Here is a 23912-nt window from a genome sequence, read left to right on the forward strand (position 1 = left end):
ATTCCCTCCCTGAGCTTTGAAAAATCCGTTTTCCTGATTGGTCCTCTGGTCAGGTGTTTGGTTCCCTTTGTTAACCCTTTACAGGTAAAAGAAACATTAACCCTTAGCTATCTGTTTATGACACATACCCCTGAAGAATTCTAGCCACCGTGAATTTTATAGGGTTATGCTTGGCTTTGACTGTTTTAATGTTTGCATTTATTTATCACATTGTGAATGAGTTATTTCTAACTATATATGGTACATTATGAAATAGAAAGGGTAATATTAAAATCCAAATATCACTTATATTCAAATAAACAGAAGCAGAGGAAAAATCATTTTCCTATATTTTTCAAGTACTCTGCAACTTTGCTCTCTCTCTTTTTCATGGTAAATAAATATACAGAATGGCCTTAGAATCCTACCGTTCAGCATAGAGCTTAACTGCTACATTTAAGGTTCAATTATTAGAAGAAAAAATGACTCATAAAAACTGACACAGTAGGGTTCCCTATTAATCCTCCCTTACCAAATTATTTTAGTTCCATATTAATTGTGTTTATGTCAAATTCTTTCAGTTTACAGAATAAGTCAGAAGATTATTTAACTGTTTGTTCTCCGAACCTAACCAGGAATATGAAAACCAAGCTGTGTTTTCTGCCCTTTGCATCTATACCAGTAACAAAGGTTCTGAAAGTTAAATTTAGCTGACAATTTTGTGGATGACAGAATAAAATCCAGTTTACTCTTTCATATGACTATTAACTCTGCAGGAGTAAGAATTTGTCTGTCAGTAAATAGATTTGACTCTCAGATGCACTGAGAGCCAGTATATTGACTAAGGTACAATTTTTCGTTGTTTTCCACTTATTGTATAAATCATAGTTATTGTTTCAACTCTTTAGTCCTGGATCCATAGAGTAAGTTAAAAACACTGCCTAATTCTCCATTAGAGTCAAAGGGAATTCTGTGCAGGGCCACCGAGAGGATTCAGGGGGCCTGAGGCAAAGCAATTTCGGGAGCCCCTTCCATAAAATAAAAGTTGCAATATTATATAATACTATATTCCCGTTGGGGCCCCTGCGGGGCCTGGGGCAAATTGCCCCACTTGTCCCTCCCCTCTGGACAGCCCTGATTCTGTGCACCAGAGTTATGGGATCAAGGCAAAGATTTACAAAGTGTTTTTTGACTGTAAGTAAAGTATATTTTTCCCTTTTGTTCTCCACTTAGCAAATGTCTCTAGCTTTCTTTTTGTGAACTATTTGTGAACTATGTATACTATTAACATGTGTAATACAAGGTACTGTCTTATGTGTGATCAAGTAAGAGAAGTATGTTGCTTAGTCTTTCGTTCGGCATCAATCAACTTTATTCACTATGACTTTTTCCAGTGGACCAGCATCAGAAACAAAAATATGCCCATATCTGGAAGAAGACTGCTGGTTAGCTATAGTAGCTGTTTCCATTTCTAACAGTGACTACATAAAAATGGTAGTAATTGTGCTGTGTTTTATTTCTCAGTATTCATTTGGGGAATATAATCTGCCAAATTCCAACAATTTTATGTCAAATGCTGGAAATAAAATTACTGATGGTATTTCCATTTTTATAATGTTTACAACATGTTTTGCAAACAAGTGCTAGTGATATAAGTATTATTCCCATTTTCAATATGGGAAAAATAAAACAGGTTGGTTAGGAGAAATGTCCAGGACAACATAGTGGGTCAGGGTCAGAGTCAGGATTAAAATACAGGAGTGAATAGCCCCAGCCCCAGACCATGCACAGACTACACCTGGGTAAGTTAGAGAGTAACTAAACCACATCCACACATCCCTTGAAGTGTGTTTGAGCTCTCAAATGTTATGTATTGTAATTCATACCCAAAATTTCCTGTAAAAATGAAATATTTTAGTTTAGTAAATGCTTCTGTCTGATGGTAGTGATTTTTATCATATGATCATAATTGTTCAAAAGCAGGAAGAGCACTGATGACATTAAGGAAATGGAGTACTTCTAACCAAGGAAATATTTCAGAGTAGAGATTATATAAGAAGCAATCAACGCCGTACTGCTTCAGAATTGGAGTTGGTTAAACGTTTCCAATTTCAGAATCTGAAGCATTTAAAAAAACCCTTGCCAAGCAAAAGTGGCTAAAAGGTGACTGAAGTTCATCTTGTCCTGTATACTCTTAGGATTCTGCATTAACATCCCTGATTGTAGTGTAAGTGTTTCCCATGTAAATCTGACGTTCATAGTGAACTGTTCTATGAACTTTGCTAACTACTTTATTGTTTCATGTTAAGATTATGGAGGTTAAAAGGTCCTGTTTCAATACATTTTCAGTTCTAGTCTGATGTATAAATGTATTGGTGTGTTTAGTTATCAAAAATACTAAAATATAAGAGCCAGAGAACACCATGACTACTTGAGTTGAAATTGAGCTGCTCTATAGACAAGGCCCTTCCCTTCTGGTTTTTATTTTGTTTAAAATTATCCAGGAATTTATCAGTGTTTATTACAAAAATGATAAAATGTGTGAAAATCAGTGCAAAAAAAATTAACTTCACAATTTTCTGAGTAAATATTGGTGTAAATGCTGTGACGGGAGGACACAGAAAGAGAAAGGTCAGAATATTGAAAGTAGAAGCAGTTTAATGCTGTGGTTTATTTCATAAACTGTAGTTCACCATGCGCATGTGTGGGGCATCTTCCACTACATTGCCTTACTTCAAATATCCTTGCATTTTCCACGTAGACTAATTTATTATTAGTCTACGTGGAAAATGCAAGGATATTTGAAGTAAGGCAATGTAGTAGAAGATGCCCCACGCATGCGCATGGTGAACTACACCATGCTTAACCACCTAATGTAATGTGTTGGGTTTTCTTAACATAATCGGTATTTTCATGTACCTGAGTGGTCCAAAATTGAGGTGAAAGTCAGTGAAAAAAAAACATACTTTTTCAAAACCCAGGAATAAAAATCAGTAAAAACTGAAAATAAAGGGTCTTATCTACAGGGAATGGTACGATTATTAAAATGGTAAGTGTACAGGACAAAATCAGCAATCCAAGAATGTAATTTCAGGATGTCAACTCTTTCCCTTGTACGCCAAAAGCACTGCATGTTGAAGGACAAGTGATGTTGTAGCTGTGTTGGTCCCAGGATATTAGCAAGACAAGGTGGATGAGAGGTCTTGGCCTATGCGGATGACCTGGTCCTGATCGCGGACGACCCCGAGAGGCTCCAGGGTATGCTCAACACCATCGGGAGAGCCACTGAGTGGACGGGTCTCCGCTTCAATGCAAAAAAGTGCGCGTCCCTCCACGTCGACGGGAGCAAAAGAGACTCAGTGCTGGCGACAGAGTTCCAGATCCAGGGCGAGCCCGTCGTTCCCCTGGCCGAAGGGCAGGCGTACCAACACCTCGGCACGCCGACGGGCATCCGCGTCCGGCAGACCCCTGAGGACACCATCCGGGAGATCCTGCAGGACGCTCAAGATCGACGCATCCCTGCTGGCGCCAGGCAAGAAGATCAAATGCCCTCAACACCTTCCTGATCCCCCTCGCATCGCCTTTCGTCCTGAGAGGTTCCGCCGTGGCAAGGGGGGGGGGGGGGGGGGGGGGGGGGGGGGGGGGGGGGGGGGGGGGGGTGGAGGTTGGCCCTCAGCAAAGGTGCCCCTCAACAAGGCAGACAAACACCATCCGGCAGCTGGTCAAAAAGTGGCTGTCCCTGCCCCAGGGAGCCAGCAACGAGCTCATTATACATTGCCCACAAGGCACGGTGGCGCCAATGTCCCCCGCATGGGAGACCTCTGTGACATCGCGGTCATCACGCACGCCTTCCGGCCTCCTGACGTGCCCGGACACCACAGTAAAGAGGCGTTCGCGGCGACTGCCCTGACGCACCGTCGTCGAGAAGCGAATCGGCAGGCCACCTCCGCCAGGATGTAGCCACTTTTCCTGAAGCGGCTCCCTGAAAGGTGAATTCGCCGAGACAGGGTGAATCGCCTCGTTGTGGTCCCGCGCCCGCAACGCCACGCGCCGACTAGGGAAGCGACTGGGCTGCGCTGGGTATGGAGCGAGGAAGCGGCAGGAGCTGGGAGTTCTGGTGCCGCAGATCGAGACGGAGGCAGCATCACCGTCAGCCCCGGAGCCAGAGGCGTGCTGGAGAAAGTCCCTGAAGGCCGCGTCCACGCGCTCTACGTGGACACCCTGAGGAAAAAAAACCCCGACCAGGGGGCCCCCAAAGGGGCAAGGCCTTTCGAGGTGACCAGCAAAGTGGACTCCAGCAACCACTTCTCCCCGCAGGGCAGCTTCACCCGCTTGTTCGCCAACTGGTGCGGTTCATACACCGCGCCCGGCTGAACTGCGTTCCCACTCAATGGAGCCATCCGTCACGGGAACCGGGACAAGCGCTGCAGGAAGTGCGGGTACACCCTGGAGACCCCGCCCCACGTCCTGTGCAGCTGCAAGCCCCACGCCAGAGCCTGGCAGCTGCGCCACAACGCCGTCCAGGACCGCCTAGTGAAGGCCATCACCCACACCTCGGTGAGATTGCAGTCAACCGCACCATCCCCGGCACCGACAGCCCGCTGCGCCCAGACATCGTCGTCACGGACGAGGAGCGGAAAAAGATCATCCTCGTCGACGTGACGATCCCGTTCGAGAACAGGACCCCGGCGTTCCGCGAAGCCCGAGCCCGTAAACTCGAAAAATACGCCCCCTTGACTGACACCTTGCGGGCAAAGAGGGCTACGAGGTTTACACCGACGCCCTGATCGTCGGGGCGCTAGGCGCCTGGGACCCCTGTAACGAACGTGTACTTAGGGCCTGTGGGGTGGGCCGTCGCTATGCGCGACTCATGAGACGTTTGATGGTCTCGGACACTATCCGGTGGTCTAGGACATTTACACTGAACACATCACCGGCCACCGCCAATACCAGGAGTGAGCCGTCATGGCTTCATGCACCACGGGGGGGAAGGGGAAACCCTTAAAACCCCCTACTAAACTATATCCCCTAAGTCCTGAACCCACCGACCTGGATTCCACCACGTGAGGGTCACCCTGTCCTCATTACCCGGCCCGCCTACTCTAATCATGGCTGCTATGTTTAACCCATTATATGAGCGATGTACCCTCACTGCTCCCCTACTGTATCTTGACCCCACCCACCGTACACCCCGCATTGGGGACATTACAGACTGTATATATTATATGCTAACCAATAACCAAATACCAGCGTCCCCTATACTCTGTATGTTACCCGTGATGACTAATAACTGACGCATCAAACTCTGTGTATCATCTTTATTTAAATATTCTCTAATAAACATTTAAATCTTTTATTGGATGGAACAACTTCTTTTGGTGAGAGAGAAAAGCTTTCAAACTGACACAGAGCTCTTCTTCAGGTCAGGCAAAAGAGTTCTGTGTAGCTAGAAAGCTTTTCTCTCTCACCAACAGAAGTTGGTCCAAAAGAGATATTACCTCACCCACTTTGTAGGACAAGCGAGTGATTTAGCAAAACAAATATTTTCTAACTCACAAGAAATCCCCAAACAAAAAACCTGCTTTAGCATTAGTTAAGGTTGTCCTTATCAAACTAAACAATAAAAAAGAAATACAAAGTTAAGGATTAAAATGTTATAAAGTCAAGCACTCAAGATAGGAAATGTCAGAATGAGAAATGCTTATGCAAACTTGATTCAGCCCCTCATGCACATGCATTATGATGTAGCCTTTAATTAGATGCAAAGTGACCACCTGTGAAAAGTTTAGTATAAGAGACTAGCTCAGCATCAGATAGGAACTTAGTGGGAGAAGCAGGATAGAATCCAAGTTTCTAGGGTGGAGTTCAATTGCCCTAACCATGATACCATCCTTTCCCACAATCCTCTGCTTCACATCACTACAGGCATTCTAACTTCTGTAACCAACGAGGCAGGAATCCCAAAAACAACTTCACTACACAATCCTGATTCACCCCCAGATTAGGTCCATCCTGTGCAGTGAATGAATGAATGAATGAAACAGAATATGGGATCATGCAATATGGGATTGTATACTGCGAGATTATATTTTTCTAAACTTAATTTTCATTTATAACTCTCCAAGCACTTTACAAAGGCAGGACAGACTGTATTATCATCCATGTGCAAACATTAGCACAGAGAGACTAACAGCCACAGCAAGTAAGTGATGCTGGCAGGAAAGATTCAACAGATTAAAATAAAAACTACACCTGAAAATATATTTGCTGCAACAATAGATAAAAATAGTGGTGGTAGTCTAATGCAGTGGTTCTCGTAGGGGTACACATACCTCTGAGGTTATGTCAACTCATCTAGATATTTGCCTATTTTTACATCAGGCTTCCTAAAAAGCACCAATGAAGTCAGTACAAATTAAAATTTCACACAAATTACTTGTTTATGCTGCTCTATATACTATCTTATATGGCCATGTGTATATCACTGTATTAGGCATGCATTCTAGGTCATTTACTTATGCATGCAAGCATGTAAATGACATTGAAGTTGTCATGGTGTGTATGTGGTTGCCATGTAAAAATGGATAGATTTTTAAAACGTGGAGCTGGAAGCGGCGGTAGCAGCAACATTCAAAATGGTAAGTCATTGAAAATGACCAAAAATAAATCCATAGTGAGTTCTGCAAGGAATATATTGCTTTTGGATTCAGATCTATAAATAGCAATCCATCTCAAGCTTTGTGTTTCCGTTGTGGAGGAACTCTGTCAAATAACAGTATGAAGCTAGCACATTTGCAACAACATTTGAAGACAAAGCGCCTTGTGCACGCGGGCAGTAGAATTTTTTCAAAGAAAGCTTTGAGTTCCACACTTACCATCTTAAAATGAAAAAAAGCTTTTGTAAGCACTATACCATCTGCTATATGTTTTAAAGTGAGGTGAAATGTAGGGTACGCAAGACAAATCAGACTCCTGAAAGGTTGAGAACCACTGATCTAATGTTAAAAACACATAGAAACTGATCAGTCTCACTCTTTATTTAAACTATAGAACAGCTTAGTTTTCTATCTCCCACTTCCAATAAAAACTTTTAAAAAAGAACATTGATGTGTTACAATAACAACCAGGGCTGGCTCCAGTGTTTTTGCCACCCCGAACGGTAGGGGAAAAAAAAAAAGCTCTACCGCTGCCACTTTTTCGGAGACAATTCGGGCGCAGGTCCTTCACTCGGAGAGGGACCGAGGGACTCGCCATCAAATTGCAGCTGAAGACCTGGACGTGCCGCCCCAAGCATCTGCTTGCTGCATTGGTGCCTGGAACTGGCCCTGATCACAATGAGAAGTCCAGAGCATTTTTTTTCACACGTAGTAGTTGTTTGTTTTCAAGTTTGTTCCTAGCACAATAATATTTACATACTTACTGGGTTTATTTTTGCCTATCCATTGTGTCCATGGCTACCAGCCTACTGCGTTTGTTTGCTGGTACCATAACGGTGTCAGTCTGATGAGTCAAACCGAGTTAATGCCAGCTTTTCACTGAGAATTAGATTTCAAGGAGTGCCCAAGGTGTATTAATAACATCATTTGAACATTTTCATGAAACGACTTATTGAATGGAAGGTGTCAGATCTCCGGATAGGTTTTCATCTTAAAGTTTTAAGTATATTTCCATTTCTCTTTTGTCTCTCTCCAATTTTCCAGCTAACATTATTTAAGGCTCAGACACAAAATTAAAAGATGTTTCTAAAATTATTCCATTGTGTTCTCTCAGGAACGGTACAATGATATATGCCTAGGAGCAAGTATTCTCTGTTCATGGTTTGAACCTGTTAGGAGGGCAGCAGACAAGCTGATAGAAGGAGCTTCTCACTTGTGTGTCCCCCCACAGATACTGATTATGGTATCTGGCTCTATGTATATCTAATACTACAGGTGCCAGCAGGGATGGAAGTGTCACACAGATTGACTAGCAACCAACCTCTAATAAAAAAGACAAAATTGAGAGCAAGTGGTGTCTGATTCACCTTATTCTAGCTGCCAGACTACAAAAGCAACCAGAAATCATTTTAAGAAGTCTGTGTCTAATCTAAATAGTGACCCTTTTTACTCATACTCCATGCATTTATACTGCAGGCTATTTGATCTCTGAAGATGCTTTGAAAGCAGATTTCATTTTTCAAGTAAAAAAAAAAAAAAAAATCACTTACAAGCCTGTTATCACCCCCATTAAATTTAAAGCAAAAGGGACAAATTCATTCTAGCTGTAACTCCATTTACACCCAATCAAGTTGAACCTAGGATAGAACTGACCCAAAGGGCATTTTACAATCTATATTTTCCACACTTGTGTGGTTTACTTTTTCAATTTTTCTGAACATGGATAGTGAAAAGGGCCTGGATCCATTTCTAATTCCATGTTTTATTGTTGGAGGGACACCAGCTTGATGCTATCACATTTGGGTTCACACAGAGGTAGACAATGTTTAAATTTAAAACTTTTTTTTCATTTAAATTACATCAAAACATTCCCAGGCAAAATCCTACACTCCTGACTGAGGCCCTCACTCTCACTGACAATTTTGCCTTAAAAGGAGGGATGTAGCCCCCTCATTTTTAAAAGGTATTTAGGAGTTGTTGCACTCATCACTGATTTAGGAGTCAAAAATCTCATATTCAAAAGAGATTTAAGCTCTTAATCCCATTGACAGTGGATGGAATTTACACCTCTAACTCAGTTAAGCATTGCAATGCTGTATGCAGTGATGCCTAAATACTTTTTAAAATCTGGGTGTTAAAGATTTACTCATTTTCTTTAGTGTTATACTTTAGCAGCTGTCTGTCTTTCACAGAACAATGACATGTGGACATAACCGTCAGCATCCCTCTGCATCTGCTATCACTAAATCTTTTCTTTTAATTAACATTGAATTGCATATTTTGAATATTTGAATATTACATTGAATATTCTCTTTTAAAAAAATGTGATGTTCCCTTTTAAAATCTCCCACTGAATTTCTTCATGTGACAATTTCTTGTCACAAACAGTTTCTAACTAGCTTTTTACTTGTTCTCACTTTTTTTTTTTAAACATTCTCTGCACACAAAGACAAGGGAACCAGGAGACATTTAAACTTTTTATAGTCCCATCAATTTTTGCTGTGATAGCTGACTTTCATTTGGGTCACCATGACACTAGGAATATCTGGGGAAAATTAGTTACTTAAAATTGTGTCTTCCTAGCTCCATAATACTAGCAATATTAGTGTCACAGTAACTCTGCACATTATAGGGGGAAGTGTCCACACTACACTTGGTATTAGGTCATCGGAGCTCCATGACTACAAAATTAAAGCGACACTGTTCATCTAAAATTATATCGTGCAAGTAAACTAATGTCCTTAACAATGCTGCTAGTGACACCCTTGTTATACCAAAACAAAATTTAAATCCAATTTCCTCATCACCCTTCTTTCCTCTTTGATTTTCAGTGACCAAGCTCAGAAAAACGCACATAAGAGAATAAAGTCACTTTCAGTTCATTTATAGTTTGTTTCACAGTTGATTTCTTAACGCTGCAATGTAGCTTTTTCAAATACTGCAGGGAAGCATTTACTTTTATTAGATATTTTTATTGCATTCATTACATTTTTAAATAAAATGTGTAAACTTGTCTACTCATCTTTTTTTCCCTCCCAAGTTGAGATCAAAATCTAAAGGGATACCCTTGGCTTACTCAGGCTTTTGTATGCAATGTTTTAACTTGCTGTGTTTACAAGTAATGCTTAATTAGTGTAGTTGAAAGAGATTAGCGAAAAAGAAAATGGCTTTTCCCATTTGTTCCCTCTGTGCAATGGCATCACTCACTAGAATCACTTTGAGTATTTCCCCTATATAGTCAATTTCTCATTTGTACCATTCTTTCACACTGTAAACAAACTCTCTTAAAAAAAAAAAAAAGATAAACATATTAAATCCAAAAAACAGCACAGGGAGTCAGCATCAAATGTACTTCAAATTTATTTTTTAGTTTAGGTTTACTAGATTTAAGCTAAGTTGACATTGTTATAGTAATTGTCATAGCAGTTTATATCGGGCATCATTTCAAGTACCACAGTTGTAGTTCGTTACATAGAACAGCAATAATTTAGATGAGTTGGTGGATTTTATCCCTTCTTAAAGAATTTCATAAGTTATTTGAGGTTACTTTTTTTCTGCTTTCCCCAAACAGAAGGAAACTTCATTAAATTTGAAACATACATCTGTCCAAATGACAGCTGCAAGCCAACATCAAAACTCAAATTTTCTACAGAAAACACTAGCTAAAAATGGCTTCAGCCATCCCACAGCATCCTATCTGTATTTCTAGAGTCTCAAGCACCATAGTTTTTATAGTAGACATCAGATTATCTACATATTTTGTAGAAAGCCACCTTGCATACTTATGCAGATCACCTCTAAAAGTTATAGTAGCCAGAACTTTCAGAAATTGTTTAGCCACATCAAGAATCATTAAAAAAATTCTGATACATCAGCCCAAAGAAACAGTGGCTGTGATCTCTATGTTGTAATCCCTGGTTTCTTTTTGCCAGTTTTAGTCTTTCAAGTACTTAGGTTAATAGCAGTTAGATGGATTGCGGAAGCAGTATGTTCCATCCCTGTCGACTCTAGTGAGCAGTTTGCAACACTCCACATTTTCCATCTTTTCAAGGACAAAGTCTAGGTGGCTTGTTTGTTTTTGATTTAGGGATTTGGTGGAAGGTAAGTGTTCTTATTTTGTTTTAAATGAAAACAGAGGTTCTTCTTTATTGGTCACACAGGTCAATCCTTACATCTCTTACGTGGGATGTTGTTTTGATAGAGGATATCTTAAGGCCAAATATGCATGTGCATGTGCATCTGAAAGGCATATACCTCTGAATACAATGTACCTCTGAATGTACCTCTGAATACAATGGGATGCACGCAGACATCCGGATTTGGACCTTAACACTGAGTGCAATTTTTATGAATAAAGTCTAGCTTACTCATAAATTACAATAAAAGTACTTGCTTATCCACACACCTTTTCAACTGCAACAAACCCTGTCTTCATGATGTAGTACTCATCCTAGTAGGCCTGCTGCAATTTAGCTTGTATTTGTGATTTAGATTTGTTTTTTGATCATTCACCATACTCAAAACCAAGTCAGCAATATTCATCTACAGATTATATATATAGATAATATGCTCAAAACCAGGGCCTCTGCATGCACATACAAGTAACCTTCAAACCTCCAATATGCAACCGAAATTGACTTTCAGAGTCATTAGATCCCCATCTAAAACAACTTCTGATTTCTTCCTTACTGGATCTCTTTCACACTCTCATATACACAAAGAACTGACTGCACATTTGAAACTTACATGGAGTGCTGAAAGGTAAAATATTTGGACTCTGATGGATCAATGGAGAAATGATTTCAGGAACTGATGGACTCATACTGTACCTATACTGCCTCTAGTGCTAAAATGTTCAAACTGAGGGATTGTTAGCCAATTTCCCCTCTGCAGAATTCAATATCCCTTGCATTCTAATTCAATAACTCTCTCTTATAACTTGGATGCAAATCATTCAGCTTTACAAATCAAAACCAACACCCTGAACTTCATCTGGAAATAAAAGGAGCCATTGCTGCCTTGGGAGAACAAGTTCCACCTTTAAGTAAGTGGTATGTAGATACTTTTCAGAAGAGCATAAGAATTTATAATGCTGGGGATTAATGGAAAATACATGACATAATGTTACCCATTTTGACCCTAGCAGCTACCCAAAAGTTCGGGTCTAGCAGGTTGTTCCAGTAAGGGGTAGAAATAGGTGGTAATCAGGTATTTCTTTGATGCAGTTTTGTTTATCTACAACGTCCTGTGTCTCAAAGTAGCTTAATTTGCTCACAGCACCAAGAGCACTCTTTCAGCCTGCACCCCACCCGAAAACCTCTTCCCAGGCTTCTTCCAGAGTTATACACCAACAAGGCTGGGCCCAGGATACCTGGGGGGTAAACCCCCAACCTTGTCGTAGTTACAAGGACTCTGTCACATAGGAGAGTGGAAGGGGAGCCCTTGACATCAGGCAGGCCTCTGGGTAGAGGAAGTGGGAGCGAAGAGTCAGATACTTTCGCTAGCCCATTTCACCAAGGTAGTGTATAAGCCGGGAAAGTTCCCCACAATAGCGGGACCATTCCCCCACTTACACTGATAACCCTAGTCTAAACCTGGGTGGGTTCACATACCCCTTTTGTCTTAGGTGGAAGCTTGTGATTAATTCATCTTTACAGCTAAATTAAGTGAAGGGTGCATTCACACTCATCAGTCTCAACAAAGTTTGTGACTCATGCAGCCACTTTCCCAGACTAACAACAAACAACATACAAATGCAGGGCCAAATTCTGCAACTTTTACTCCCTACACGTAGTACTATTCAAATCAATGGGACTATCCGTAAGAGTAAACACAGAAAGCACTACAGAATCTGTCCCTAAATTAAATCACAGATCAGCAGCAATAAACCATTGGCCTAAAACCATTGGCTTGGCCCCCACAGCATTCCCAGGCCATGGAGCTGTGCATCTCCCGCACTTAGGTTAGCATCCCCAGTGACTATGGCCTTTTGCATGCAGCGTTCACCAGATTGGGACAAGAGATTGATGTTCCCACTGTAAAGAGCCATTGATAAAAGATGGACTTTTCATCTTCTTTCCAGACACAGAGCCAAAAAAGCAGCTAGTTCCATAGATTCATAGAGTTTAAGACCAAGAGAGACTTTTAGATCAAGTCTGACTTTCTGTATATCACAGACCATTACATTTCACCCAGTTAACCCTGTATTTAGCCTAATAGCTTGTTTGACAGAAGAATATTTTCCAGAAAGCACCCCATCTCGATTTAAAGACATCAAGAGACAGAGTCCACCACTTCCCTTCCTAGTTTGTTTCTATGATTAATCACCCGTCACTGCTAAAGAATTGTGCCTAGTTACTCATTTCAATTTGCCTGGGTTCACTTTCCAGCCACTGTTTTTTCTTAGCCCTTTTCCGCTAGATAAAGAGCCCTTTAGTAGCCAGTGTTTCCTTCCTGTGAAGGTATTTATACACTGTAGCCAAGTCACCTCTCAGTCTCCTTTCTGATAAGAAGGATAATAATGTCCTAATGCTCTGAAAAGCAAGAGATCTCTGAAACTCAGCAGAAGCAATGCTGAAGGGGCTGCAGGTAAAAACATTTTATGTAAGCTATTCAGACAACCAACTTTAAGCAGGTACTTTCATTTTAAATTAATAGAAACACTGTTTTTTGCAAAGTAGATTCTCCCTTTAAAATACAGGTATTCAGTAACTCACTTCAACACAAAAGGGGTTAACATATAAACAGGACAGTGGCTAAGGCCCAAATCCTGCTGGCAATATTCAGGGTTGTGCTCATTCTGTCTGTAACAAGCCCGCTTGTGTTACAAGGGTGAACATGATTTAGTCCCTGTATTTGAAACCTGAAAACCAGTTTGCCAGAAGACCACCAAGAATGAATATTACAGATAAAGCATTAGTCGAAAAAATGGAATAAAATGGGTTTGCATGAAAACCCATCTTTAAGGCATGCTGAAGACGTTTTTTTTTAAAAAAAAAAATAATTTAAAAATACTACTCACTATCAAGGTGTCATCTCGCCCCATTGAAATAACAGTCCTGTTCACTGTGCGTAGTAGTTGTACCATTAGTTCTTGAATGTGATGATAAGTTGATTCCTGTAAAATAAGATAAAGCCAATATTTACATGAATTCAATATTTTTTAAAGCAGAAGAAAGATTCGGTTAGTAACTACTGACACTTCCAATAGTTGAATGACTTCCTTGAGTGAAGTATTGGACTAGTCTTGCTTGCCTTGCTCACATGAGCAATCCTACTCATTTCAAAAGGAATACTTATTTCAGTAAGGCAAGCAGAATATGAGCCTTCTCTTGCCAACACCCCTCCCTAGTCTCACATTAGTTCCAGTCAATATGGTTGGTTATCAGACTATCATAATGTCCTAGCAACAGAGAACATGTGTCCAGGAGAAAACTGAACTGTGGCACAAGCAGTTACAAATGCTAATAGCCACCAAGTTTGCTTTTAAAAAAAGGTATGATTAAGGAATAATTGTACAGTGAAGGAAAAATATATTTGTTTCCAGGTTTGCATCTCACAACCAGACCACCGCCCACTGTGGTGGTAATCCTTCTTCATAAGGCACTTAAGCATTATGCTGAGAAATGCGGTTTTAAAAAAAGATTATGATATGGAAGCTACTGTATGTATCCCTCACTAAGCCTGCTCTGCTAGTTAACCAAGAGACTTTTTGTCATGTCTCGAGGAATGCTTTGGGTTTTGTTTTTTAAAACATAACTCTCTCAGAAATCACACGGATGAAATCTTAAGTCTTTCACTCAAGACTGTACCAGGGCCGGCTCCAGGCACCAGCGTAGGAAGTAGATGCTTGGGACGGTCAATTCAAAGGGGCGGCATTCTGTCCGGTATCGGGTCAGCACGTCCGGGTCTTTGGCGGGAATTCGGTGGCGGGTCCCTTATTCCTTCTCTTCCTCTTTGAGCTGCTGCCGAATTGCCGCTGAAGAGGAAGAGAGGGAGGACTCACTGCCGAAGTGCCGCAGAAGAAGCAGCGCGATGAAGCTGCCGCCAAAGTGCCACCACTCCTTTCTTTTTTTTGCCGCTTGGGGCAGCAGAAAAGCTGGAGCCAGCTCTGGACAGTACAACCGGCTTCACCTGCCAGCAGACCACATAAGCAGATTTTTCAGACTTATGTAACCCTGAGAAGTTCCCAAGTACATGAGCCAGACCTATTTTTCATTTAACAGCGCTGTAAGTCTGCAGTTCTTCATTCATACTCTTTACTATGTTCCATAGCTTCACATCTGTCATGGGAATCATTGGAATTTTACAAACTGAAGATGGTTGGTAGTAGTCTCAAGTGACACTTGCAAGTTTTGTTTCTGAAATACAGTTAAATCATAGCAACAGCTAATAAGTTTGTCTTATTTTTATCACAAAACCTATTTGTATAGATTTATAACCCTATAATAAAAGAAATCAGCATGTAATATAATTGGGCAAGTTCTCAAACAAATGTTTTCCAGAACTTTAAAAAAATTTCCTTTCCAAACAATTCAATATATTTACATCACTAAGTTTAGGGCAATATGATTCTGATGTTAATTTCACTGATTTTTCTGAGTTATTAGTCACTTAATACTAACTGAATATATATTTTGTTGCTTTTTATACTTTGCAAACTCATAATATCCTGCTATACTATAATTATTTTGCTGCTATAGAGTTATTCCTCAGTTCATATTTTTGACACAATGGGAATTTTCTGTACTATATTTTATGAAACCTAGTATGCCTCAGTTTCCCTCTGTACATTGCATTCCTACCCATTGGGTGCAAAAGGCACTGCTACTGGAACAGTACAGGAGACAGGAGGTGTTTGCCCTTGGGTCACCTTGCTGTCTGATGAAATGAAGAGCTGTTAAAAAAACTATCTGAAGCCAACTCAAATCAACAGAGGGTCCAGCATGACAAGTAGATGCCCCACTGACTGAACAATCCATTCCTAATAGCAGGAAACCCCAGTAGTCAGGTCTTGTGACCTGGGCTGGAGAACAAGGTGTAAAGGTGACTGGAAAGAAAGACGGCCCTTTTGGAGGGACACACAAACTCTGAATGGATGAATAAAAGGACAAGAGAGGGAGCCAGAGATGGAGTATATCATCATAGCTGGGCTGGCTCATCACGGCACTGGTTTCACCAGGATGGGTCATGGCTTAATTTCTGCCTCTCTATGCTAACATAACCTTCCATACTCCAGGTGACTAATAAATGGTTACATTGTTTTGAAAAGGCTGCCTATATTTCTGTAAATATTCACTCAGAACATTGTACCCTGAGGGGGCACAATATAAGCCTTTTGCAGGACTCTGGCTTGGCAGGATTGGCTGCAAGGGGGCACTGAGACAAACAAGGATCGCTGGTGCCAAAGGCCCAGTCTCAGAGTTGCAGAGGCCATGGGCCTGTCCCTGTGGAACTGCGTGGGTCCTTGGGACACAGCGTATTAAAAGGGTCACTTCCAGGAGATTGGTTATAGGCTGGGGAATAAACCAGACTCTGTGGCAATATTTAGTACATGAAAAACAAACCTGAAGCTTTATTTTAAGCCATTGACTGAACTCTTGAATGACTATGCACAGGAGCAGATAACGGGAGTTTTGCAAGATAATTCTCCAGGTGAAGGAGGAGAAACTATGTGACCTTGGAGTGAGTTTGTTTGTTGGTTGTGTGCTTGCTGCTTGAGTGAAGTATATAGCTGGTCTGTTTGTTTGCGGAGGTGGGGGAGGGAGAAAAGGAAAGAAATATGCTGAGCCTAGTGGCCTTTTAGGCAAGGGCTGAGAGCTTCTTATAGAGGCTTTGACCCCTATTCCCTTTAAGGACCATTAACCAGGGGACAGGGCTATTCAGGGAGAATAGGGGTTTAAAAACGGCTTGCTCCTAAGCTACCAGAGGAGCTAATGGACAGGAGCAGCTAACAGGGTTGTTTTGCACAAGAGTGTAGAGGGGGAGTCTGAGAGCCAGATACATCTCATTAATGTTCTGAACACATAGGCCAATAAACATACCCCCTAAAATAACACACACTCCCCAAAAAAATCAAAACAAAAAACACCCAAGAAAAAAAGCTGCAGGAATAAAAAGAATGCAAGCAGAAGTCCAGCAGCAGAGTGAGGGCTATCCAGTTTATTACACTGAATGCAACATGTAGATTACCCACCTCATGGGCAGATGGCATGCATGTGCTTTCACAGCAAGGATTCATGGCCATCAGACCAGGAAAATATGCCCCTCTCCCACCACCCTCTGCCCCCCAGGATCTGTACTGGGACCAGTGCTGTTCAATAAATTCATAGGTTGTCTGGAAAATGGGGTGGACAGCAAAGTAGAAAAATGTGCAGATGATACAAAATTACTGAAGATAGTTAAGTCCAAAGCAGACTGTGAGGAATTACAAAGGAGTCTCACAAAACTGAGTGACTGGGCAACAAAATGGCAGATGAAATTCAGTGCTGATAAATGCAAAGTAATGCATGTTGGAAAACATAATCCCAACTATACACACAAAATTATGGAATCCAAATTAGGTGTCACCATTCGAGAGAGATCTTGGAATCATCATCTACAGTTCTCTGAAAATATCTGCTCAATGTGCAGTGGCAGTCAAAAGGTAACAGAATGTTAGGAACTATTAGGAAAGGGATAGAAAATAAGACAGAAAATATCCTACTGCCAGTATCTAAATCCATGGTATGCTCACACCTTGAATGCTGAATGCAGTTCTGGTCACCCCATCTCAATAAATCAGAGGGGTAGCCATGTTAGTCTGGATCTGTAAAAGCAGCAAAGAGTCCGGTAGTACCTTATAGACTAACAGACGTATTGGAGCATGAGCTTTCGTGGGTTAATACCCACTTCATCGGATGCATGCCTCTGACAAAGTGGGTATTCACTCACAAAAGCTCATGCTCCAATACGTCTGTTAGTCTATAAGGTGCCACAGGACTCTTTGCTGCTTTTACATCTCAATAAAATTATATTGGAAATAGAAAAGGTACAGAGGAAGGCAACAAAAATGATTAGGGGTATGGAACAACTTCCATACAAGGAGAGACTAAAAAGACTGGGACTTTTCAACTTGGAAAAGACACCACTGAGGGAAAATATGATAGAAGTCTATAAAATCATGAATGGTGTAGAGAAAGTGAATAAGGAAGTGTTAATTTATCCCATCACATAACACAAGAACCAGAGGTCACCCAATGAAATTAATGGGCTGCAGGTTTAACAGAAACATAAGGAAGAAATTCTTCACACAATGCACTGTCAATCTGTGGAATTTGTTGCTAGGGGATGTTGTGAAGGCCAAAACTATAACAGGGTTAAAAAAATAATTAGATAAGTTCATGGAAGATAGCTAATACCCATTGATGGACCTAAGATGGTCAGGGATGCAACCCCATGCTCTGGGTATCCCTAGCCTCTGACTGCCAGAAGCTGGGAGTGGATGACAAGGCATGAATCAGTCGAGAAATTGCCATCGTCTGTTTATTCTCTCTGAAGCATCTGGCATTGGCCACAGTCTGAAGACAGGATACTGAACTAGATGGACCACTGGTATGACCCAATATGGCCATTCTTACGTTCTTAACTCCATGTCACTTGTTCATCAATTTGCCTGTCACCTCTACAAGAGCAGAGTTACCAGATGTGTATTCCAATTGTTGGCTTATCAACTCCAATATTTATAATGCTCGTCAGGGTTTCATTTACAAAAAGTCATTAATTTTTATTGGTATGCAAATTATTTACACAAAGTATAAGTAGCTGTCTTCGTTTTTTCTACCGTTACCATTTTGGCTAGTTTTGGAAGCCTAAAATGTAATGAACTGTTTGAAACACAACTCTAATAAAATGGAATAGTTTTTTATTGGATTAACAGGATGCACTGAGTTGTTTTTACTATCCCAAGATTAACATACCAAGTACTCTTCCTCCCTGTGCTATACTAATAAATTTCAGAACCTTGGGATGGATCACAGATTCTTAACTATCATCTGATGGTCATACCCTTGCAGTTACTGAATCTGCCCATTTTTTCAGCACCTCAGGTATATTGCTAGAATGAAAGTTATCCTCTCAAATATTTCATTATATTTATTAAATCCATACCTCTAGTTTCTATATGCTACTAAACATTATTTATGGACTCAGTCTATCCCTCTAAGAGTTCACATTATTGAACATACTGCTAGGGTTCCAACATCCATGCACACAGTTCCCCCATTATCGAGTTACTATATAATTTATGACTTATATTCCCACTCATTTTATTAGGCCTGGAGAAGTTATTCATTGGGTATAAAATTAATGCAAATTTACCCAGTTTGTTCACAAACTGATCTTGACATCTATAAACATAATTGTTGTAAGTAATTTGCTGAACAGCCTGGACAACTGTTTGTGAGTAAGTGAGGTATTTGAGAAGTATTTGCTTAGACTTGCAGTTTGGAAGACAAGATCTCTTCTAGTTTGCGTGTGTCAATTCTCATCGTGAATGCAATGGGATTAGTGGTCTCAATTTAGTAGTGGTAGATGTTTATTTTTCAGTTCTCTGGCAGTTCGGGGAGCAGGGAGAAGGAAGCAGTTCAACCCACACTGAATCTGAAAATTGCAAAAAAATTCAGTGAACAAAAAGACATCCATTTTGGTTTTAACAAACAGACTCAAAATGGACTTTTCTGGCTGGTGACAGACTCTCTTCTAACTTTGAAAATATCAGGCAGAGCACTGACCTTGGAAGTGGGAGGCTATGGGATATTCTGGCACAGGTCTCTCTCAATCATTGGACTAAAAATTATATGGGAGTCCTCCAACTCTCAAAACTATTCGATAGATTCGTGAACAGCATCAGGCCAACCAAAACTGCATTTTTGGGTGAATCAACTATTCATTTGACAAATTTCACCTACCATTATCCACTACCATGATCCATTATCCATCCATTTCCTGTAGTATGATTATATCTATATCTCCGCTTTAATAATATCCAAAACTAGGGGTGCTAGAAATAAAGTTTGAAACATTGCAGCAGAGTGCATTGTAGAAGTTTGCAATGGCCTGTATTCAGTCAGCATACACTCATATATGGTGGAAAAGTTTGCAAAGTCAAACCCTTACAAGTTAGGAAATGTCAGAACTTAGGTTGCCTGTGGAACCTTAATCAACCCCTTATGCATATGCAATATGATTCAGTCTGTAATTGCTTGGCTATATACTATTTCTTCCACAGGATCCCCTGCCTCAAGATGCTGCTCGCCAAATGAGCAGTTGTTCAATATCATTTTATTCTCATTGCTCCCTGTGTGGCCACAGGACTTATTTACTGCTCAGTATTCAAACCCTGCTGTGCGGAGGGAATTAACACATTCCTCATGGGCTGTTCTAGGATTGTCACAAGATACAATAGTGAGTGCTTCACAGACAATAATGAATTTATTTTCACAATACCCCTGTGAGATGAGATGGTGGTACTATCCCCATTTTACAGCTGAGGAACTGACGCATAGAGAGAACAAGTTCGTAGGTAGCCACTAAGATTAAGTGCCCAATTTGAGATGCGTGGTACCTGATTTTTCAGATATTTATCATTATATAGCACTTTATATGGTCAAAGCACAGCACACATGGACTTCAGTTTCAACTGTCCTTAGCACTTCTGAAAACCAGACCCCAGGGTCTCAATACAGGAACCCAGAAACTGTGGAACACACAACTGGTGACTCCTGTTAAAAGTCTGATTTCAGTAACTAACCTAGCGTCACATACAAACTCTGTGGCAGAAGCAGGAATAGAATCCAGTACTCCAGGCAGCATTCAACTGCGTTAACCATGATACTATTCTTTTTCATCCTGCAGTCCCCTGCCATCCAATTTCAGTAACAAATGAGTCAGGGGTAATAGAGACAATAGCTTCCTTCACTACAAACTTGGATTCATCCCAGAGCTGATGTAGCCTGTACATTAAAGGAGGCAGAAGTCTTGTTGGAAAAACAGTATGCAATCATCGAACCAAAGACTAGGGTTTGCCAAAAATAAGGAACAGTTTTCTTAACACCCCACTCCACTCCTCCTCCTGATATTATCAATCAATAAATAATAAATAAATAATAATAATAATTAATAATCCTACATTCACCAGGATATATCATGCTGCTTTTTTGCAGCACTCAGCAACTCCCAATCTTGCTGTACAGAGATGAAGAAATAAGGTACTGTTGGCATCCCTACTAAAGACTACCATAATAGACATGTACAAGGGGGCTAAATTAAGGTTGCACAGGCAACCTTAATTCTGGCATTTCCTAACTTTTGGGGCTTGCCTCTGAAACTTTAATAATGTTCTCTTAATGTAGGGTTTTTTGGGTGTGGAACTACTATTTAAGTTCATCACATGTTCTACAATGACTGATAATGACATCATAGCATGACACTTCCTTTGATATGGAAGTAGAACAGAAAATGTATACGTATGCATATCTGAAAGAAAACTTATTACATAATATTGAAATTGTGCTATATATATCTAAATGACAAAGTAAATTGTACTAAAGTGAGAATAACTGTTTTGCTCCAGACCTGAAGTACAATTATTAAAATAATTGTGATAAGCTTTTCATACTATAATTCAAAAACTCAATACATATATTTATTAGAAAACTCAAAAGAGTTGCTCTTATTGTCACACTCAGAATTTAGATGGTGCTTTTCTGCTCTTGATAAATGTGGCTAGCACTTGGTAACATACATACAGGTTACAACAGTAGTGAGAATATATACAGAGAGAGAATATATATGTTTGTCAGCCTTGTGATGAAAACATCTGCCAGCTACAGATGCTACTGTTTTCAGCAGCTCCTTTGTTTCAACGGAAGGCATCCTATTTATTTCTTTTACTTCAATACTTTGCATAATTACTAGCATTATTTTAATGTCAGACCTAAATTCCAGAAGATAATTAGCTTTTGATAATCTAGCCTCATGGCAAATTTTTCATATACCTCCAGATCATGCTCCTGATGAATGCTGTGGTATTTATACCCAAATGCGATCTTCTTTTTCAATCCTTTCTGTAGATCAGTGGTTCTCAAACTGTAGGTTGTGACCCTGTTTTAATGGAATTGCCAGGGCTGGCATTAGACTTACTGGGGCCCAGGGCCAAAGCCCAAAACATCAGCCCTGGGCAGCAGAGTTCAGGCTTCAGCTTCAGCCCTGGGCAGCAGGGTTGAAGCCCATGGGCTTTGGCTTTGGCCCCCTGCCCAGGATGGTGGGGCTCAGACTTCAGCTTTGGCATCCCCGCCTGGGGCAGCAGGGCTCAAGCTTTTGCCTCTCTTCCTGGGGTAATGTAATAATTTTTGTTGTCGGAACGGGGTCGCGGTGCAATGAAGTTTAAGAACCCCTGCTGTAGGTATTTTCCTTCTCTGAATGTCCTCCAACATCTTCTGCCTGCTCATTGATGCCTAAACTCAATTATTTACCCTTAGCCCCGTGGGTCTTGTCTTGAAGCACGCAACATTTGATATTGCCATATGAAGGGAGAGTGCTGCGATTTAGCACTGGGTTTGCTTTTTTTTTTTTTTTTTTTTTAACTGTAGTGTGTATTTACTGTTGAAGAAAAAATAAATAGTTATCCTTGTACACTGTAACTTACTAGACTGTGACATATAATTTTCCATGGTAAGATGTGCTGCTGGGTCAAGTTACTAAAGAGTGTATTAGTAAAGGATCAGGGAGGCAACTTGGAGTAAAAAAAAAAATGTAATTAAGCTGAAAAAGCCCCTATTCCTTGCAATGCTCATTTATATCAGCTGAAAAGGAAAATAACCACTGAGCCAAGACATCTAACATTAACCCAGAGCATAAGTTAAATGCAATAAAATAAATAACTCATAATGCAGATTCTAAGGATCTTTCAAACTCTAGTTTTTATCAACACACTTTGCTTATCCACCAGTGTGTGTTATTACTTGGCTACAGAACAACACCTCACACTCAGTAGCTGGAAATGTCATCTCTGAGTTTTCTGATTGCTGAGCAGCTTTTTAACACTCCAGTGAAGGTGTGCAAAATTACTACCTTTTAAGAGCATTGGCTGCATAACCACCCATATCAGTCCTGAGAAATATCTGTTACTTTCTTAGAAAGTGTTCAATGTTACTTCATGAAATCTGCAGAGATGGTTTTCTTTTCACACAGAGAAGTCGCACCCTGTGTCGCTGCTGGAATTGCAGCACTTCTAAGTAGTCTTTTGGTAAGAATTCTTGTCATGAAATTACACGGTGGGGTTCAAAACTGACAATTCTGCTGGAATTTTTATGTTATGCTGTAAGAGGTGTTTTATGCTTTGTCCCCTGTTAGAATTCAAGATGCTTATATTAATTGTAGTTCTCTTTAGTGCATTGATTACCACTATAATTTGAAAAAAAATATATAGGCTTTTTTAGGCTTGAAAAACTTCACTCTTGAACTTTTACAAGGAAAAACTGCAGCATTAAATATTGAGAGCCCTGGAATCCTGATGTATTAGCACTGCTTCAAATGGCCAAGGAAATATGGGAACATTTAGGTCTATGGTGCATTAGCTCCCCTCTTTTGTAATCAATTTCACTGCTGTCATTGCCTCTGATACTAGGTAGCAGACTTTTTTTTAATAATAGCATTACTAACATTTCTGCTGCTGTTTCTTCTTTAATGTTTTACACTTTTTGTATTCCTTTGATAGTCTTTCTAGGCATAGGTCATAGAATCATAGAACATCAGTGTTGGAAAGGACCTCAGGAGTCATCTAGTCCAACCCCCGGCTCAAAGCAGGACCAATTCCCAACGAAATCATCCCAGCCAGTGCTTTGACAAGTCTGACCTTAAAAAACCTCTAAGGAAGGAGATTCTATTACCTCCCTAGGTAACCCATTCCAGTGCTTCATCACCCTTCTGGTGAAAAAGTATTTCCTAATATTCAACCTCAACCTCCCCCACTGCAACTTGAGACCATTACTTCTTGTTATGTCATCTGCTGCCACTGAGAATAGTCTAGATCCATCCTTTTTGGAACCCCCTTTCAAGTAATTGAACGCAGCTATCAAATCCCTCCTCATTCTTCTCTTCTGCAGACTAAACAATCCCAGTTCCCTCAGTCTCTCCTCATAAGTCCTGTGCTCCAGCCCCCTAATCATTTTTATTGCCCTCCGCTGGACTCTTTCTAAATTGTTCCACATCCTTCTTGTAGTGTGGGGCCCAAAACTG

General features: G+C 40.5%; 1 protein-coding gene across 1 annotated transcript in view; it reads right to left on the minus strand.

Annotated features, from left to right (window-relative positions):
* DOCK2 (dedicator of cytokinesis 2) overlaps window positions 1-23912 on the minus strand; it is a 538858-nt gene that overhangs the window by 320410 nt on the left and 194536 nt on the right. Inside the window, exon 27 of the mRNA XM_032803688.2 lies at window positions 13657-13752. Coding sequence (XP_032659579.1) covers window positions 13657-13752 — 96 coding nt within the window. The remainder of the gene's footprint in view (window positions 1-13656; window positions 13753-23912) is intronic.

Source organism: Chelonoidis abingdonii, chromosome 7, assembly GCF_003597395.2.
Source record: "Chelonoidis abingdonii isolate Lonesome George chromosome 7, CheloAbing_2.0, whole genome shotgun sequence".
NCBI lineage: Eukaryota > Metazoa > Chordata > Testudines > Testudinidae > Chelonoidis > Chelonoidis abingdonii.